The 16,762-nt window shown below is 42.3% G+C and overlaps 1 protein-coding gene across 1 annotated transcript; it reads left to right on the plus strand.

The window, feature by feature from the left end:
- Positions 1-1,084: 1,084 nt before the first annotated feature.
- ZFP69 (ZFP69 zinc finger protein) lies at positions 1,085-16,021 on the plus strand (the record flags this gene model as incomplete). The annotated part of the gene is made up of 7 exons (XM_058443186.1): positions 1,085-1,908; positions 2,835-2,877; positions 3,341-3,496; positions 5,756-5,847; positions 13,039-13,165; positions 13,488-13,586; positions 15,972-16,021. Coding segments are annotated over exons 1-7 (609 nt in total), but the record flags the coding sequence as incomplete, so codon positions are not given.
- Positions 16,022-16,762: the final 741 nt, after the last annotated feature.

A 16,762-nucleotide genomic window follows, 5' to 3' on the forward strand; every position in this document is an offset into this window, starting at 1 on the left:
CTTGGATTTCTAGCCTCTAGAACTGTGAGAAATTTCTGTTGTTTAAGCTAATCTGTGATTTCTTTAAAGGCAGCCCTAGCAAACTAATAACACTCTTTTAAGAACATTAAAAATACATATTCCTGCTGGGCGCAGTGTTTCACATCTATGATCCCAGCACTTTGGGAGGCCGAGGTGGGTGGATCATTTGAGGCCAGGAGTTTGATTGAGACCAGCCTAGCCAACATGGTGAAACCCCGTCTCTACCAAAAATACAAAAATTAGCCAGGCTTAGTGGCAGGCACCTGTAATCCCAGCTACTTAGGAGGCTGAGACAGGGAGAATTGCCTGAACCTGGGAGGTGGAGGTTGCAGTGAGCGGAGATTGCGCCACTACACTCCAGCCTGGGCGACAGAGTGAGACTCTGTCTCAAGAATAATTATATATATATATGCCAGGTGCGGTGGCTCACGCCTGTAATCCCAGCACTTTGGGAGGCTGAGGCGGGTGAATCATTTGAGGTCCGCAGTTCGAGACCAGCCTGACCAAAATGGACAAACCCCATCTCTACTAAAAATACAAAATTAGCCCGGCATGGTGGTGCATGCCTGTAATCCCAGCTATTCCGGAGGCTGAGGCAGGAGAATCGCTTTAACCCGGGAGGCAGAGGTTGCAGTGAGCCGACATGGCGCCACTGCACTCCAGCTTGGGCAACAAGAGCCAAACTCCGTCTCAAAAAAAAAAAATTATATATATATATATATATACACACACACACACACACATATATGTATTCCAGAATTTTATTTTTAAATTTTATTGTTGTTTTCTACAGTGGGTTGATACAAATATCCTGGCCCATCATCTCCCCACTCTGCTTTCCTTTTCTTCATGGTCCTCACCATCGCCTGGGGTATTATCTATTTATTTTTCTATTTGTTATTGTCAATTAATTTCAATGTAATTAAGTTCCAGGAAAGCAGGAACTGCATTTTGTTAACTGCTGTATACTCAGGGCCTATAAGAATGTGGGGGTAGATCTTACACAATCAGGATAGATAACTGAATGAATGAATGAATGGAGTGAATGAATGAATGACAGAGAAGGCGCTTCACCGGAAAGGCTGAAGGAGGTCTCCCAAGGACCGCTGTGAGGAACCGTGGGGCGGTGTGGCTGGGTGGCCGCTACCCACGGTTCCGGGCGGCCCTCGGGGGCGCGCTCGGGCGGCTTCCAGCTTCCGGGTTCGAGGGCGCGCGCTGCTTCCCGGGAGAGGGAGGGCTCTGTGGCCGCCCCCTGTGGGCGGAGCCGGCGGCCGGGGCGCACAACCCGCCGGAAGACGCGCGGGTTGTGGCTGCTGCAGCGGGGCCGCGTGGGGTGGGCCCCGGGGCCGCCAGGGCTGGAGAGAGAGCGGCCGGCGGTGCAAGCGGTCGAGAGGGCGCGGCCGGAGGGCAGAGACCAGGCGAGACACCCGGCTGCGGCCTAAGAGGCCAGGCTGGGTGGGCTTGGCTGCAGCCGCCGGCCCCGTGTTAAAGCGGCAGCCAGGGAGGTGTATCCTCGCCCGGGTCTGCAAGACGCCGGCTCAGGGCAACCCTCCCATTCCGGCCCTCAAAGCCTCGCTCCTGGGGAAGCGGCTGGGAAAGCCCACCCGCCTGGGCGGGCCCCTGATGGGAATTTGGAGCAGACCCTCGTCCACTCCAGAGGCCGAGGGTCCTCCGGGCTTCCGAAGGAAGCCGACCTAAACGCTGGACGCTTCTTGGAGAATGATTGCGTTGAGTGGAGATTTGGTCTGTCTATAAAAGGCTGGGAGGGAACAATATCTGTTATCACTCAGTCCGTCTGTAAAGAGACACTCTTTACCGCTGAAAACCTCAAGAGCGAGCACTCCCATGCCCCCGTCTCTGGTCCTACCTGGGTCCAAGGCCGATGTGGTGAGTAGGAGTCTATGTGCAGTCTTTAAGTCCGAGGGTGATATGTCTGGGAGCACTGTGAGGGTGGGGCATCTTCGATATGAAGCTTCTCAGACAGTAACTGTTTCCCAAGTAAGATTAGACAATTCCTGCACTTTGCTAACAAGACTTTTTATGTATTCAGGGGTGGGATATTTTTCACAAGCTCCAATTCCTAGAACACACGCAGCTCCTGTCTCTGCATATAGTCACACACACACGCCCATAAGTCACATACCCATCCTTCTCCAACCAACTTCAAAAAGTTGGGCCAGCTCCCTTCCCACATAGCTCCGACTGTTCTTGGAGTGCCGTATACTTTGGACCTGGTCACGGTCAAAGCACCTGCTCAGATTCTAGGGGTTGGTTGAGATGATGGATTTGAGTTGTTTCCAAATTTGCCTATTACCATTCTGCAACAGTCCTCATTATACTAAATTTACACCATTTGAAGACATACCCTCTTCCCCAATTTCAACATTTCTGAAACCAAGATGCATCTTCCCAGTGTAGTGCAAAGGAACTTGCCAGCTGCTGGGCATCTGCGTGGGTGGTGACGTGGCTGTCACTGCTTGCTCATGCCAAAATGCGGCTATGTCATTAGTCTGTCAGTTGAGATATTTTGAACTTTAAATTCAGATTTGTTTCTAAAAATAACTTTAAAAACTAATCCTATGATTCAGCAATATAACAGGTTTATAACAATGTTTATTAAGGGTTTACTGTATGCCTAGCATTGTCTCAACCAACATTACAACTATAGAATACAATTATTATTTCCATTTTATAGATTAAGAAACTGAAGCTGAGAGTTGAAGTGTCTTAGAGCTTTTAAGTGCAAGTGTCAGGTTTCTAAGCCAGGCTGTCTGATTTCAAAGCCTGCCCTCTTAAACCCCGTCTGTGTCCAGGCAGAAGATGCATGCAGCTTACAAGGAGGGAAGATGAAGCAGGGTCTGTGCATTTTTGTACATCTTTGCATGTTTGTGTATGTATGTATGGAACTGGAGATAGAGCCACATCCAGGAACATGTATTGTATTTATTCATATATTTTTGTTTTGCATGGATAACATATTTTTGTTTTGGGTATTTTGCAGTTTTAAATATATTTCTGCAGATTCTGGAGTTCTGGAGCCAAGTGCTTCTGGATCCCTCCAGCTTTTCCCTTTTGCTCCTCTAAAGAGTATGGAGACATGAACTCAAACCTAACTAACTGGCTGCCTCCCAAAGAAAGTGCTTGATTTAAAGGGGAGTTTGTTTTCCAGAATTGTTAAAGTCACATCAGCCTCTAGGAACCTCCAGGTCCTGGTGCTGCAGGGACACACCAAAGTCCTGAGGGCGGGTGATTGGAATCTGAGCAACACCTCACAACTGTGAAGCGTCTCATCAAGAGCTTCTGGCAATTTCCTCACCAGAAGTGGACAAGTCCAGTAAGGCAGGCATCATGCCACAGCAGCTCCTGATCACCCTGCCTACCGACGCCAGCACCTGGGTGAAGTTGCAACATCCAAAGAAGGCCACGGAGGGGGCGCCCCTGTGGGAGGATGTGACTAAAATGTTTGAAGGAGAAGGTGAGAATGGACTGATGGAGGGGGAAGAAGGGGATCTCATTTGTGTGTGAAAAGATAGGTACACACTTCATTGAAGTGGAGAGGAGGGAGAGAAAGTCTTTGGGGGTTCATTCTTGTGGTTTTTGGGAAAGGGACAGCTGTGAGGGAAAATCTTGGGCTCCAGCATGGACTCCTTGGGACACGTGCTTTCAGCTGCTCTCATCTCCCATCTTCAAATACTACATATGGCAGGAAGACAGAATCCAAGGTGTTCCCCGCCAGTGGTGCCTGAGTGTGGGAATGTGATTCACAGACAGGTCTAAGATTTCTGCCCTCCTTAAGTCCTCTAAGGGTTTTCCTGCACAGGTTCCAGTCATTTTAGCCCCAACCCAATATTTATCACAAGTATCAGTTTTTTCTTTTCATCTGCTGAGAGGCAGGAATGACATGCCAGATTACTCTCATGTTATCTTGAACTGTGAGAGAGATGCCCAACAATGACCTTATTTAGTGGTCTGGTTAGGAGTAAATAGAAGGATGGAGGAAGTCATGTATCTCATGTGGTGTTTTAATTCATATTTTTAATGCTTTACACTCAGCCAGTATTTATTGTTCTAGCTGTGTCAGGCAGGGACTTTGGCTAAGGATCTTAAAAGATGGAAAAATGAATAATTATCTCTAATTCTGATTACCAATGGATTGACATAGGCATACACCTCAATCAAAATAATAGAAAGCAGCCTAAGGAAAGTTCTTTTGGAACACAAGAGACAGGAAACTTTGTTCTGGTTGTAATTTTTTTTTTTTTTTTTTTGTGATGGAGTCTCGCTGTGTTGCCCAGGCTGGAGTGCAGTGGCGTGATCTCAGCTCACTGCAACCTCTGCCTCCCAGGTTCAAGCGATTCTCCTGGCTCAGCCACCTGAGCAGCTGGGACTACAGGTGCCCACCACCATGCCTGGCTAATTTTTGCATTGCTTTTTTCACGTTTGATAGCAGCTTTTTTTTTTATTGGTTAAAACACCTAAGCCCATATACAGAATTAGGAACACCGTTAGATGCCTCTTTTGAAAGAACGTTTTAGTCTTTTTAAACTGAGTTAAAAAAAAATCGTGCAATTTTAAAACACTGTTTTGAAAACTTAAAAGTGCAGCAATATACTTAGTTTCCTTTATCTACGAAATGGTGCAATTCCAGTTCAAAGCTGGTAAAGTCACAAGAAATTGAATCAAGGAAATGCATGCAAATGTCTGCACTACTTGATGCTAATGTTTATTTGAATTTTAGTTTGCACTTTAAAACATAAGAGGAAATGGGAATCATCACAGTAGAGGCCCAATTTTAATCATAATGTGTGCAAATTTTAAAAGGTAGTCAGTTAAGTAAGGAAAGTTCAGAAGAAACTAAACTGAAAGGAGTACAATTCACAATATCAAGATTTGGACTAAAAGGGTTTCATCGAAGTTTCTGACCTTAATTAACTTTTACGTTGTTACGGTTTTTGTATTTTTTGTAGAGACGCGGTTTCATCATATTGGCCAGGCTGGTCTCGAACTCCTGACCTCATGATCCACCCGCCTTGGCCTCCCAAAGTGCTGAGATTACAGGCATGAGCCACCGCGCCCGGCCTGGTTGTATTTAAGAAATTTTCACAGAGCAGGTAGCATTGATTTGGGCCTTGAAGAATGTCTTAGGTTTTTTGTGTAGATTTGGGGAAAGGATACAAAAGTGGGTGCCTTGAAGAAAACGGGGAATCTTTAGTCTGAGAATCTTTAGTCTGACTGACTAATAATGTGGTGGGTGGATGTGCCCCATGTATAAAGGATGGTAGTTTAGCAGTACCCATTGTTGAGAAAATATGCTTTGGGCAGATTGTAGAGTGCCTTGAAGTCCATGGTGAAGTGTTTGGATTTTTCTTTCTTGTCAGTGGGGAACCTTTGAGGATTTTTGAACAAAGGAGTGGCCTGTTAGGGCTGTGCTTTTGGATGAGTATTGAGCATTGGTAGAGTTTTTTGGAGGGGGGAGTGGGATTTAAAGGATTCTCCATTTAAATACTTTGTTCTGTCATACATAGTTTTTGATCATTGGGAAACATTAATGCCCAAAGCAACTTGCAGCAGGTCCTCCTCATTAAGGAGGCTTTAGGCTGATCTGGAGTCACTCTCGATGTCCCTCTTCGTGAACCTTTTTGGCAGAGGAGCCACATTGAGTGGGTCTGCAGGCAGTCTCTCTATTTGGGTGATTTGGGGAGATGCAAAACTCATGGCTCTTTTCCTCCCCCAGCTCTGCTGTCTCAGGATACTGATGACATAAAGACCCAGAGAGAAAGTTTAGAGGATGAAGTGACCCCTGGACTCCTGACAGCAGAATCCCAGGTGAGTAGGGATTTGTCTCATTTTCTTGACATTGCTTCTTATTTTTTTAGGGTATGTAACCTGTCTTTTTTGCAGACGTGGGAGTGGTGGTGAGGTAGGGTATTAAGACTAACAAATTCAACCTAAGGAGCTCAATGCAAGTTGCCCTTTTACAGAAAATTGGGCTCCAGTGGTGGCAATTTCCCTACTCATAGGGGTCTCCCTCCATGTCCCTCTTGTTTCTCACCGGCATCTGAATCTAGTATGATGCTACTTTCTATAAAGAAAGTGAAATGAGTGGTATACTTCTAGCCCCTAAAAACCAACTGATACCACTTGAGATCTAAGAGAAATCTCAATAAAATACTCAAAATCAAAATGTGTAAGAAGGTTCTGACTTTCTTAGTGATGTACATGTATTAAACTGTGAACTTTGAGAGTGACCCTTAGTGTAATATTGAAAACAGAGGTCAAACCAGAACCAAAGGAGGAGTAGAGAAGAAATAGGCTACACAGTGCACACATCAGACAGGCTGGGCAGAAAAGCTAGAGTAGCCACTGAGAGCAGCTACAACAGCTTGTCACAAATGGGATAGTCTGTACTGCCTATTGGAAACAGAGATGAAATGGAAGGAAAATTGTAGAATAAATGTGAAAGAAAGACTTAAAGAGGAGATCTTATTGGAGGACAGAAGAGTTTTAAGTGAAATGAACTGGAGTCCTGAAATTAGATAGTACAACATTTGTCTGGTTGCTCGGTGATCTGGGGCAATTTAGATTTTTTTTTTTTTTTTTTGAGACAGTTTCAAGTTTAAAGTAAAAAGATGAAAAAAGCTATACCGTACAAACAATAATTAAAAGAACATTGGAGGCATATATTATATCACGCAAAGTGGACTTCTGTGTATTTTGCCTAGGAGTATTACTAGGCAAAAAGGGACATTTCATAATAATAAGAGGGTCAACAATTCTAAGTGTTTATGCGTGTGATGACAGAACTTCAAAATAAAGCAAAATTAACAGAACTAAAGAGAGATATAGACAAAATCACAATAATTATAAACTTTAACACTCCTCTCTCAGTAATTGATGTAACCAATAGATAAAAACTCATCAAGGATACGGAAGATTTGAACAACACTATCAACCAATTTAACCTAATTAACACTTATGGAACACTACGTCTAACAACTACAGAACATATATTCTTTTTAAAAATAGAGATCTCATTTTTAAATGAGATCTGGGGGTGGGGTGGAATCAACTGGTGGATCAACTGGAGGTGGAGTGGAATACTGATTAAAAAGGGGCATGAGGGAACGTTCTGAGATGGTGGAAATGTTCTCTGTCTTGATTACATAATGTTACATATGTCAAAATCAAACCATACACCTTTTTAAATTTTTTTTTTTTTTTTTAGAGACTGAGTCTCACTTTGTAGCTCAGGCTGCAGTGCAGTGGTACAATCATAACTCATTGCAGCCTCAAACTCCTGGGCTCAAGCAATTCTCCTGCCTAAGCCTCCCAAGTAGCTAGGACTACAGGAACATGCCACCATACTCTGCCAATTAAAAAAATGACAAAAAAAATAGGATCTCACTGTGTTGTCCAACTGGTCTCAAACTCTTGAGCTCAAGCAATCCTTCTGCCTCGGCCTCCCAAAGTGCTGGGATTACAGATGAGCCACTGCACCCAGCCCAAACTGTACACTTTCTTAGTGTATTTTCCTGTATGTAAATTGTACTTCAATTTAAAAAAATTTAATCCTTTAAGCCCATCAGTTTATGATAAATGTAGGAAGTGAAAAATTCCAGATAAGTAGAATGTAGCGATAACTCTTTAGACTATTATCATTACTTCTTCCATATTACTATAATAAAGCTGTAATATATTCCAATCCTAGATGGCAGATATTAGCATTTGAACTTCTTATTTGAGGAAACCGAGATTGTAAAAAGCTTAAGTGGCCGGGCATGGTGGCTTATGCCTGTGGTCCCAGCACTTTGGGAGCTGGAGGCGGGCAGATCACCTGAGGTCAGGAGTTCGAGACTAGCCTGGCCAACATCGAGAAACCCTGTCTCTACTTAAAATACAAAATTAGCTGGACGTGGTGGCGTGTGCCTGTAATCTCAGCTACTCAGGAGGCTGAGGCAGGAGAATCACTTGAACCCGGGAGGCAGAGGTTGCATGAGCCGAGATTGCGCCATTGCACTCTAGCCTGGGCAACAAGAGCAAAACTCCATTTCAAAAAAAATAATAATAAAATAAAAAATAAAGCAATCAGTATGGTTGGGTCTAAGTGGATACTTTTGTTTTTGTTTGCTATTTGTCCTATCTAGCCTTTGTTTATTTGTTTCTCTTTTCCTGCCTTTTTTGTTTGTTTGTTTGGTTTGGTTTTTTTAAAGACAGAGTCTCACTCTGTCACCTGGGCTGGAGTGCAGTGGTGTGATCTCGGCTCACTACAACCTCCGCCTCCCGGGTTCAAGCGATTCTCCAGCCTCAGCCTCCCGAGTAGCTGAGATTACAGGTGCCTGCTACCATGCCCGGCTAATTTTGTATTTTTAGTAGAGATGGGGTTTCACCATGTTGGCTAGGCTGGTCTCAAACTCCTAACCTCAAGTTACCTGCCCACCTCAGCCTCCGAAAGTGCTGGGATTACAGGTGTGAGCTACTGTGCCCAGCCTTTTTCTGCCTTCTTTTGCATTGAATCATTTTTCCAGTATTCCATTTTATGCCCTCTAATGACTTTTAAGCTACAGTTCTTTGATTTTTTTTTTTTTTTTTATTGAGACAGACTCTTGCTCTGTTGCCCAGGCTGGAGTGCAGTGGCGCAATCTCGGCTCATTGCAGCCTCTATGTCCTGGGTTCAGGCAATTCTGCCTCAGCCTCCTGAGTAGCTGGGACTACAGGTGCGTGCCACCACACCCGGCTAATTTTTCTTTTTTTTTTGTATTTTTAGCAGAGACGAGGTTTCACTGTGTTAGCCAGGATTGTCTCAATCTCCTGACCTCGTGATCTGCCCGCCTCTCCCTCCCAACGGGCTGAGATTACAGGCGTGAGCCACTGCGCCTGGCCTGCTTTTTTTTTTTTTTTTTTGAGACGGAGTTTCATTCTTGTTGCCCAGGCTGGAGTGTAGTGTCATGATTTCAGCTCACTGCAACCTCTGCCTTCCAGGTTCAAGTGATTCTCCTGCCTCAGCCTCTCGAGTGGCTGGGATTACAAGTTCCCACCACCATGCCCGGCTAATTTTTGTATTTTTAGTAGAGACGGGGTTTCGCCATGGTGGCCAGGCTGGTCTCGAACTCCTGACCTCAGGTGATCCACCTACCTCGGCCTCCCAAAGTGCTGGGATTACAGGCGTGAACCACTGAGTCTGGCCAGTTCTTTGATTTGTTTTTAGTGATTGCCCTAACAACCACTAAAAACAATCATATTATATGCGAAGCCATATAATATTAATTCAAAGTAACTGTGGAATGTTACAAATTGTATTTAACATTACACATGTTACAAAAGTAACATTCCACAGTTACTTTGAATTAATGTTTTATGGCTTCACATATGATATGAAAGACATTATATTTTCATATACTCCTTCCCACTCTTAGTGTTTTATCAGTATACATTTTGTTTTATGTTAAAACACCACAGTACATTGTTCTTAATTTTGCTTTTAATAGCGAACTGTCTTATAACAAATTATGAGAATGGAAAAAAATATGTCTTTCGTATTTGCCCTCATATTTATCCATTTAGGCACTCTTCCTTTTTTCCTTTCATTCCAGGTTTCTATCTTGCATCATTTCCATTCAGCTTAAAGAACTTTGTTTAGCATTTCTTATAATGTGGGTGTTCTGGTGACAAATTCTCACAACTTTTATTGATCTAAACATTTCTTTATATCATCTTCCTATTTGAGGGTCTTATTGGATAAAGAATTCTAGGTTGACTGCTTTAAGTAGTTTAAAAATGTTCCATTATCTTTTAGATTGTATTATCTGTGATGAGAAGGCAGCTGTTATTCTTTTTATGTGATGTATCTGTTTTATGTCAACTTTTATCTGATGTGCATAGGTGTGATTTGTTGTTGTTGTTTTTTGAGACAGAGTCTTGCTCTGTCACCCAGGCAGGAGTGCAGTGGCACAACCTCCACCTCTCGGGTTCAAGCAGTCCTCTCACATCAGCCTCTCAAGTAGCTAGGATAACAGATGTAAACTACCACACCCGCCTTATTTATTTTTTATTTATTTTTTATTTTTTGTATTTTTAGTAGAGATGGGGTTTCACCATGTTGGCCAGGCTGGTCTCAAACTCCTGACCTCAAGTGATCTGCCACCATGGCCTCCCAAAGTGCTGAGATTACAGGCATGAGCCACTGTGCCTTGCTGTGATTTTCTTTTGAGTTTATCCTTTTTGGGGTTTGCTGAGCTTCTTGGATCTGTGGGTTAATTTTTTTTCCCGTTAGTTTGGAAAATCTTCAGCCATTATTTTTCAAATATTTTTTCTACCTATTCTCTCTTCTGAGATTGCTCTTTCTCTCTCCCTTCCTTCTTCTCTTCCTCCCTCCTTCCCTCCTTTCCTCCCTTCCTCCCTCCCTCCCTCCCTTCCTCCCTCCCTCCCTTCCTCCCTCCCACCACTACCTCTCAGGCTTAAGTGATCCTCCTGCCTCAGCCTCCTGAGCTCCTGAGTAGCTGGGGCTACAGGTGTGCGCCACCATGCCTGGCTAACTTTTGTATTTTTTTGTAGAGATAGGGTCTTCCTATGTTGCCTAGGCTGGTCTCAAACTCCTGAGCTCAAGCAGTCCTCCTGCCTTGGCCTTCGAAAGTGCTGGGATTGCAGGCATGAGCCACCCCACCTAGCCCTGAGATTCTAATTACATGTATAATGGACCACTTGATATTATCCCACAGATTTTTTTCTCTTGGTACTGTAGTTTGAATAATATTTATTGACCCATCTTAAGTTTCACCGATCTTATCTTCATCATGGTCTAATCTACTTTAAGCCCATCCAATGAATTTTGTAGATATTGTATTTTTCACTTGTAGAATTTTCATTTACAGTTGATTCTTTTTTTTTTTTTTTTTTGAGATGGAGTCTTGCTCTGTCGCCTGGCTGGAGTGCAGTGGCGAGATCTCAGCTCACTGCAACCTCCGCCTCCCGGGTTCAAGCGATTCTCCTGCCTCAGCCTTCCGAGTAGCTGGGACTATAGGCATGTACCACCACACCCAGCTAAGTTTTGTATTTTTAGTAGAGACGGGGTTTTACCATGTTGGCCAGGATGGTTTTGATATCTTGACCTCATGATCCGCCTGCACCAGCCTCCCAAAGTGCTGGGATTACAGGCGTGAGCCATTGCGCCCGGCCTACAGTTGATTCTTGAGCAGCGAAGGTTTGAACTGTGCAGGTTCGCTTCTATACAGACTTTTTTCAATAAATATATTGAAACATTTTTTGGAGATTTGTGACAATTTGAAAAAACTTGCAGATGGACCGTGTAGCCTAAGAGTCTCAAAAAAATTAAGAAAAAGTTAGGTATGTTATGAATACATAAAATATATGTAGGTACTAGTCTATTTTATCATTTACTACCATAAGAGATACACGTTATCTATTATAAAAAGTAAAAAATTTTCAAAGCTTATGTGCACAGACTATATTCATGGTGCCATTTGCAGTTAAGAGAAATGTAAACAAATGTAAAGATGCAGTATTAAATCACTACTGCATAAAATAAACTATAGTACACATATTGCATTAGTATGATAAATTTTATAGCTATCTCCTGTGGCTATTGTAGTGAGCTCAGATGTTTTGAGTGTCTACTTAAAATTCAGTGTGATGCTAAGCATCTCTGCATTAGCACTTTATCTCTTCGGTAAATTGCATATCACAGCAAAAAGTGATCTCTCAGGCCAGGCGCGGTGGCTCACGCCTGTAATCCCAGCACTTCGGGAGGCTGAGGTGGGTGAATCACCTGAGGCCAGGAGTTCGAGACCTATCTGACCAACATGGTGAAACCTGGTCTCTACTAAAAATACAAAAATTAGCTGGGTGTGGTGGCGTGCACCTGTAATACCAGCTACCTGGGAGGCTGAGGCAGGAGAATTGCTTGAACCCGGAAGGTGGCAGTGAGCTGAGCTCGCACCACTGCACTCCAGCCTGAACACCAGGGTGAGACTCAGTCTCAAAAAAGAAAAAAAAAAAGTGATCTCTAAGCCAGGCACAGTGTCTCATGCCTGTAATCCAAACACTTTGAGGGGCCAAGGCAGGAGTGCATGTGTATATACATACATACATGTGTGTGTTCTGTATGTATACACACACACACATATATACAGTTTATTCATTTGTTTTGGTTTGTTCTATTTCCAAACCCTTTCATCTCTCTGGTGGTTAAGCTGTGGCTGAGCTCTGGCTGTCATGCAGCTTTAATTTGATTGCGTATACTTCTAATTATCCCATGCCACAATTGCTGAGGGCTTTTCTTTTTAGCATTTGAGCTTAGGAAGGGATTAGACTACAGTTCCAGACAGTTTTGTTCATTTTTGCATTAAACTCCAGCAGGGCCTCAGAATTCAAGCTCAGTAAGAATGCATAGGTCTTTGTGACAGTAAGTGCGTGAGGTGGTGGGGGAACCCCTATCCCCATCCCACCCTGTTCCTCATCTCCACCTCTCTTGATTTCATCTCTTTCCACTCTCATCAACCAGGCTATCTCTAGCCATGCTGTTCATTTTCCTGTTCCTCAAGCCAAGGACGCTGTCACCTTAGGTCCTTTGTACCTGCCTAGGATGCTCTTCTCTCAGATTTCCATGTGGTTCTCTCCTTTACTGAATTTATGTCTCTGGTCAAGTATCATCCTTTTAGAGAGCCTTCCCCAACCACTTTACATAAAAGATTATCCTACCCTCACTGTGGTTCTCCCAATGTCTCTTAACCTGCTTAATTGTTTTCTAAGGCATGCATCACCATCTGTCTTTCTATATATTACGTTATTTATAGTAATCTCCAGATTAGAGATCCAGACAGACTACAGTTCCAGACAGTTTTGTTGATCAGATTTGGAGATCAGAGGATCTCCAAACAGATCCAGAGAAGGCTCCTGATAAAAGTAAGTTTAGAATCTCTCAGAATTTAGAATACTGTCAGAACTCCTTGGAACTTAACAGAAGTGGTCTCCAGCTAAAAAGGAATGTGTTTGATGTTCTAGGAATTGTTGACTTTCAAGGACATATCTATTGACTTCACCCAGGAAGAGTGGGGGCAGCTGGCTCCTGCTCACCAGAGTCTATACCGAGAGGTGATGCTGGAGAACTACAGCAACTTGGTGTCAGTGGGTAAGACTTGGTTATCCATGCATCCAGAAACCCACCCATTACAGGAGAGTCATTATTTTAAATTATTGATGTGTGGATTCCTTGAGGCTTGATTTGGGTTTTGTATTAAAGATGTCTTATTCCCTTTGAAAACCAAGTGAGGGCATATCCGATTTGACTTTCTTGGGGAACACCTTTACTACACAGAGTTAGAATAGAAAGACCCACCCCTTTCCACCTGTGGAGACCCTGAATACCAGAAGACTCGAACAAAATTCTGGGGATGGTTCTTAGACTTCAGCATAAACATTCACACTCTTTTTTTTTTTTTTTACTACGTAAGCAGGATATCAACTTTCCAAACCTAGTGTGATATCCCAGTTAGAGAAAGGAGAAGAGCCATGGATGGCAGAGAAAGAAGGCCCAGGAGATCCCAGTTCAGGTGAGACCAAGTGTGTTAGTCTGTTTTTGTGTTGCTATAAAGGAATACCTGAGACTCCATAATTTATAAAGAAAAGAAGTTTAATTGGCTAATGGTTCTGCAGGCTGTACAGGAAGCATGGTGCTGGCATCTGCTCCTGGGGAGGGCCTCAAGAAACTTACAATCATGGTGAAAGGCATATCACATGGTGGGAGCTGGAGCATGAGAGTGAAGGAGGAGGTGCCAGGCGCTTTTTTTTTTTTTTTTTTTTTTTGAGACAGAGTCTCACACTGTTGCTAGGCTGGAGTGCAGGGGCACAATCTTGGCTCACTGCAACCTCCGCCTCTGGGGTTCAAGCGATTCTCCTGCCTCAGCCTCCCAAGTAGCTGGGACTACAGTTACGCGCCACCACGCTCAGCTAGTTTTTGTATTTTTAGTAGAAATGGGGTTTCACTATGTTGGCCAGGATGGTCTCGATCTCGACCTTGTGATCTGCCCACCTCGGCCTTCCAAGGTGCTGGGATTTCAGGCGTGAGCCACTGCGCCAGGCCGGTGCCAGGCTTTTTAAACAACCAGATCTCACGTGAACTCAGAGTGAGAACTCACTCATTACCATGGGGAGGACACTCATTCATGAGTGATCCACCCCCATGATCCAACACTTCCCACCAGGCCCCACCTCCAACATTGGGGATCACATTTCAACATGAGATTTGGAGGGGATAAATATTCAAACCAAATCACCAAGGCAGATGGAATTTTAATATGTAGGTCAGAGTGCTCAAAGCCTCGGCTGTGGGGAGGGCTCACACCACTGGACAGAGCCTCCACTAAACTAGTATCACCCATCCCTTCCTTACCCCTTTCCTTCACTGAGCCCTTGCAAAAGTCCCTCTGGAGTTGGAGGAAAGAGCAGTCTTGTCCTCATTAAGGTTGAGCTTGATTTTCCCTTTCTCCAGTATCCTAAGGGCTGCCAATCTAAAGCTTTCTCTAAGCAGTCAGATGTATGTGGTATTTTCACAGAAAACTAATCTCTTTCCAAGACTCTCATTGCATTCTACAAATCTTTAATTTTCCTGCACTCCATTTTTACTTCTTGCCAGTGTTCATTTTACAATTCCAGCTTCGATTCTCATTCTCTTTTTAACTTATATATCTTAATTTTTTGTAACAGCTACTTATGAAAACTCCTGTAAGAGAAATTACCAAAGGATTCCTTCTCACCAAATCTCGGGGTCCCTAGCAATCTCCTCAAACTTTGCTTTTTATTGTGAAATATTTTAGACATTCAGAAAGTCATAGAAAACATTATAACACATTTCTGTGTAGCTTCCCCCTAGACTAAGAAATGAAACAGAGTTGAAGCTCCACTGTCCCCCTTACACCTTTTGAAATAACCACTCTGCATTGAAATATTATCATTCCCATGTCTTCTTGCTTTTATTACATGTATAATGTAGTAAAAGCAGTTTATATATCAGTGTATACATACTAAACAATATATAGCATTGTTTTGCATGTTCTCTTTCTTTAAATAAATGGTATATATACTTCTTCCTTTTGCTTTTCTCATTCAACACTGGTGATATTCCTCAGTATGTTATTCTAGTTCATTCATTTCCATTGAGTTAATAAACCGCAATGTTCTTATTCATTTTCCTGTTGATAGACATTTACATTGTTTCCAAATTTGGGGGTCACAAAGATGCTACAGCAAACCTTTGTGTACATAACTTCTTGTATACATAATGCAAGTGTTTCTCTAAGATAGTTGGTAGAAGCAAAATTGTTGGGTTGTAGAATATATGCACTTTCATTTTGCTAGGTATTACCAATTTGCTCTTCAAAGCAGTTACACCAGTTTATTCTCCCATTAACAGGGTTTGAGAGGTTCTATAACTCAGCATCTTTGTCAACATTTGTTATTGTCAAACTTCAAGATTTTTGTAAATTTACTGGGTTATGGTATCTTGTTTCTTTCATTTTCCTGGTTACCAGTGAAAGGAAGTGTATTTCTCATGTTCATTGACCATCCATCCATCTCTTCTTCTGTCCTTACTCTAATGCCAGGCTCTTCTGTTAATTACCTCTTTATATCCCTTGCCAATGTTTCTATAATCTTTTTTCTTATTGATTGGTAGAAAAATATGTGTGTGTGTGTGTGTGTGTGTGTGTGTGTATTCATTCTAGACAATCTTGATAGCTTTATGTTTTGCAAATGTTTACTCTAGGTCAGTGGCCCATCTTTGACTTTTCAAAATTAGTGTCTTTTGATAGATGTGAGTTTCTAAATTTAATGTTACTGAATTTATCAGGTTTTTCTTTATTGTTTGTGCTTTTTGTTTAAGAAACCCTTTTATGCCTTATTATTCTTTTTTGTAAACTTTTTTAAAAAATTGTTTTTAGAGACTGGGTCTTGCTGTGTTGCCCACGCTGGCCTCGAACTCCTGGGCTCAAGTGATTCTTCTGCCTCAGCATCTTTAGTAGGTGGTACTACAGGTGCATGCTGCTGTGCCCTGCTATCCTCCATTTTATCATATATGTGGATCATACATACATGTTTCTACATATTCCTATATTTTCAAAGTTTTGCTTTTCACATTTAGGTTTAATTCATCTGGAATTTATTTTATATAAATAAATGTGTATGTATGAGGTGGAAATGTGATTAACTTTTTCCACATGGATATCAGTCCAGGAATAGTTAGTGCTGCTTTGTCACCTGTCAAGTTTCTGTATATGTTTGGGTCTGTTTCTGTTTTGCATATTCTTTTTCTATCATGTTTCTCTATGTTGTTTTATTCTTTTGTTTTTCTGTCCTTACTCTAATGCCAGACTGTCTTAAAAACTGTGTTTCATAATGAGACTTAATATTTGGTAGAGATAGTTCACCCACCTTGTTCTTTAAAATTGTTCTAGTTATTCTTGGCTCCTTGTTGTTCTATTTGAATTATATAATCAGAGCATCAAATCACACCCACAAATACTCTGCTGGCATTTTGATTGAAATAGAATTGAATTTCTAGAATAGCTATTGAATCTTTCCAGGAATATGATATAGCACTCCATTTATTGATATTTCCTAATTTTTTTCAGTAACATTTCAAGATTTTCTCCTGTACATATTATACATTTTTTGTTAGATTGATTCTGAAAATCTTATATTTTGTTGCTATTGTAGATGGTATTTTTTTTCC

The sequence above is a fragment of the Hylobates moloch genome, unplaced genomic scaffold (assembly GCF_009828535.3).
Source record: "Hylobates moloch isolate HMO894 unplaced genomic scaffold, HMol_V3 SCAFFOLD_8, whole genome shotgun sequence".
Lineage (NCBI taxonomy): Eukaryota > Metazoa > Chordata > Mammalia > Primates > Hylobatidae > Hylobates > Hylobates moloch.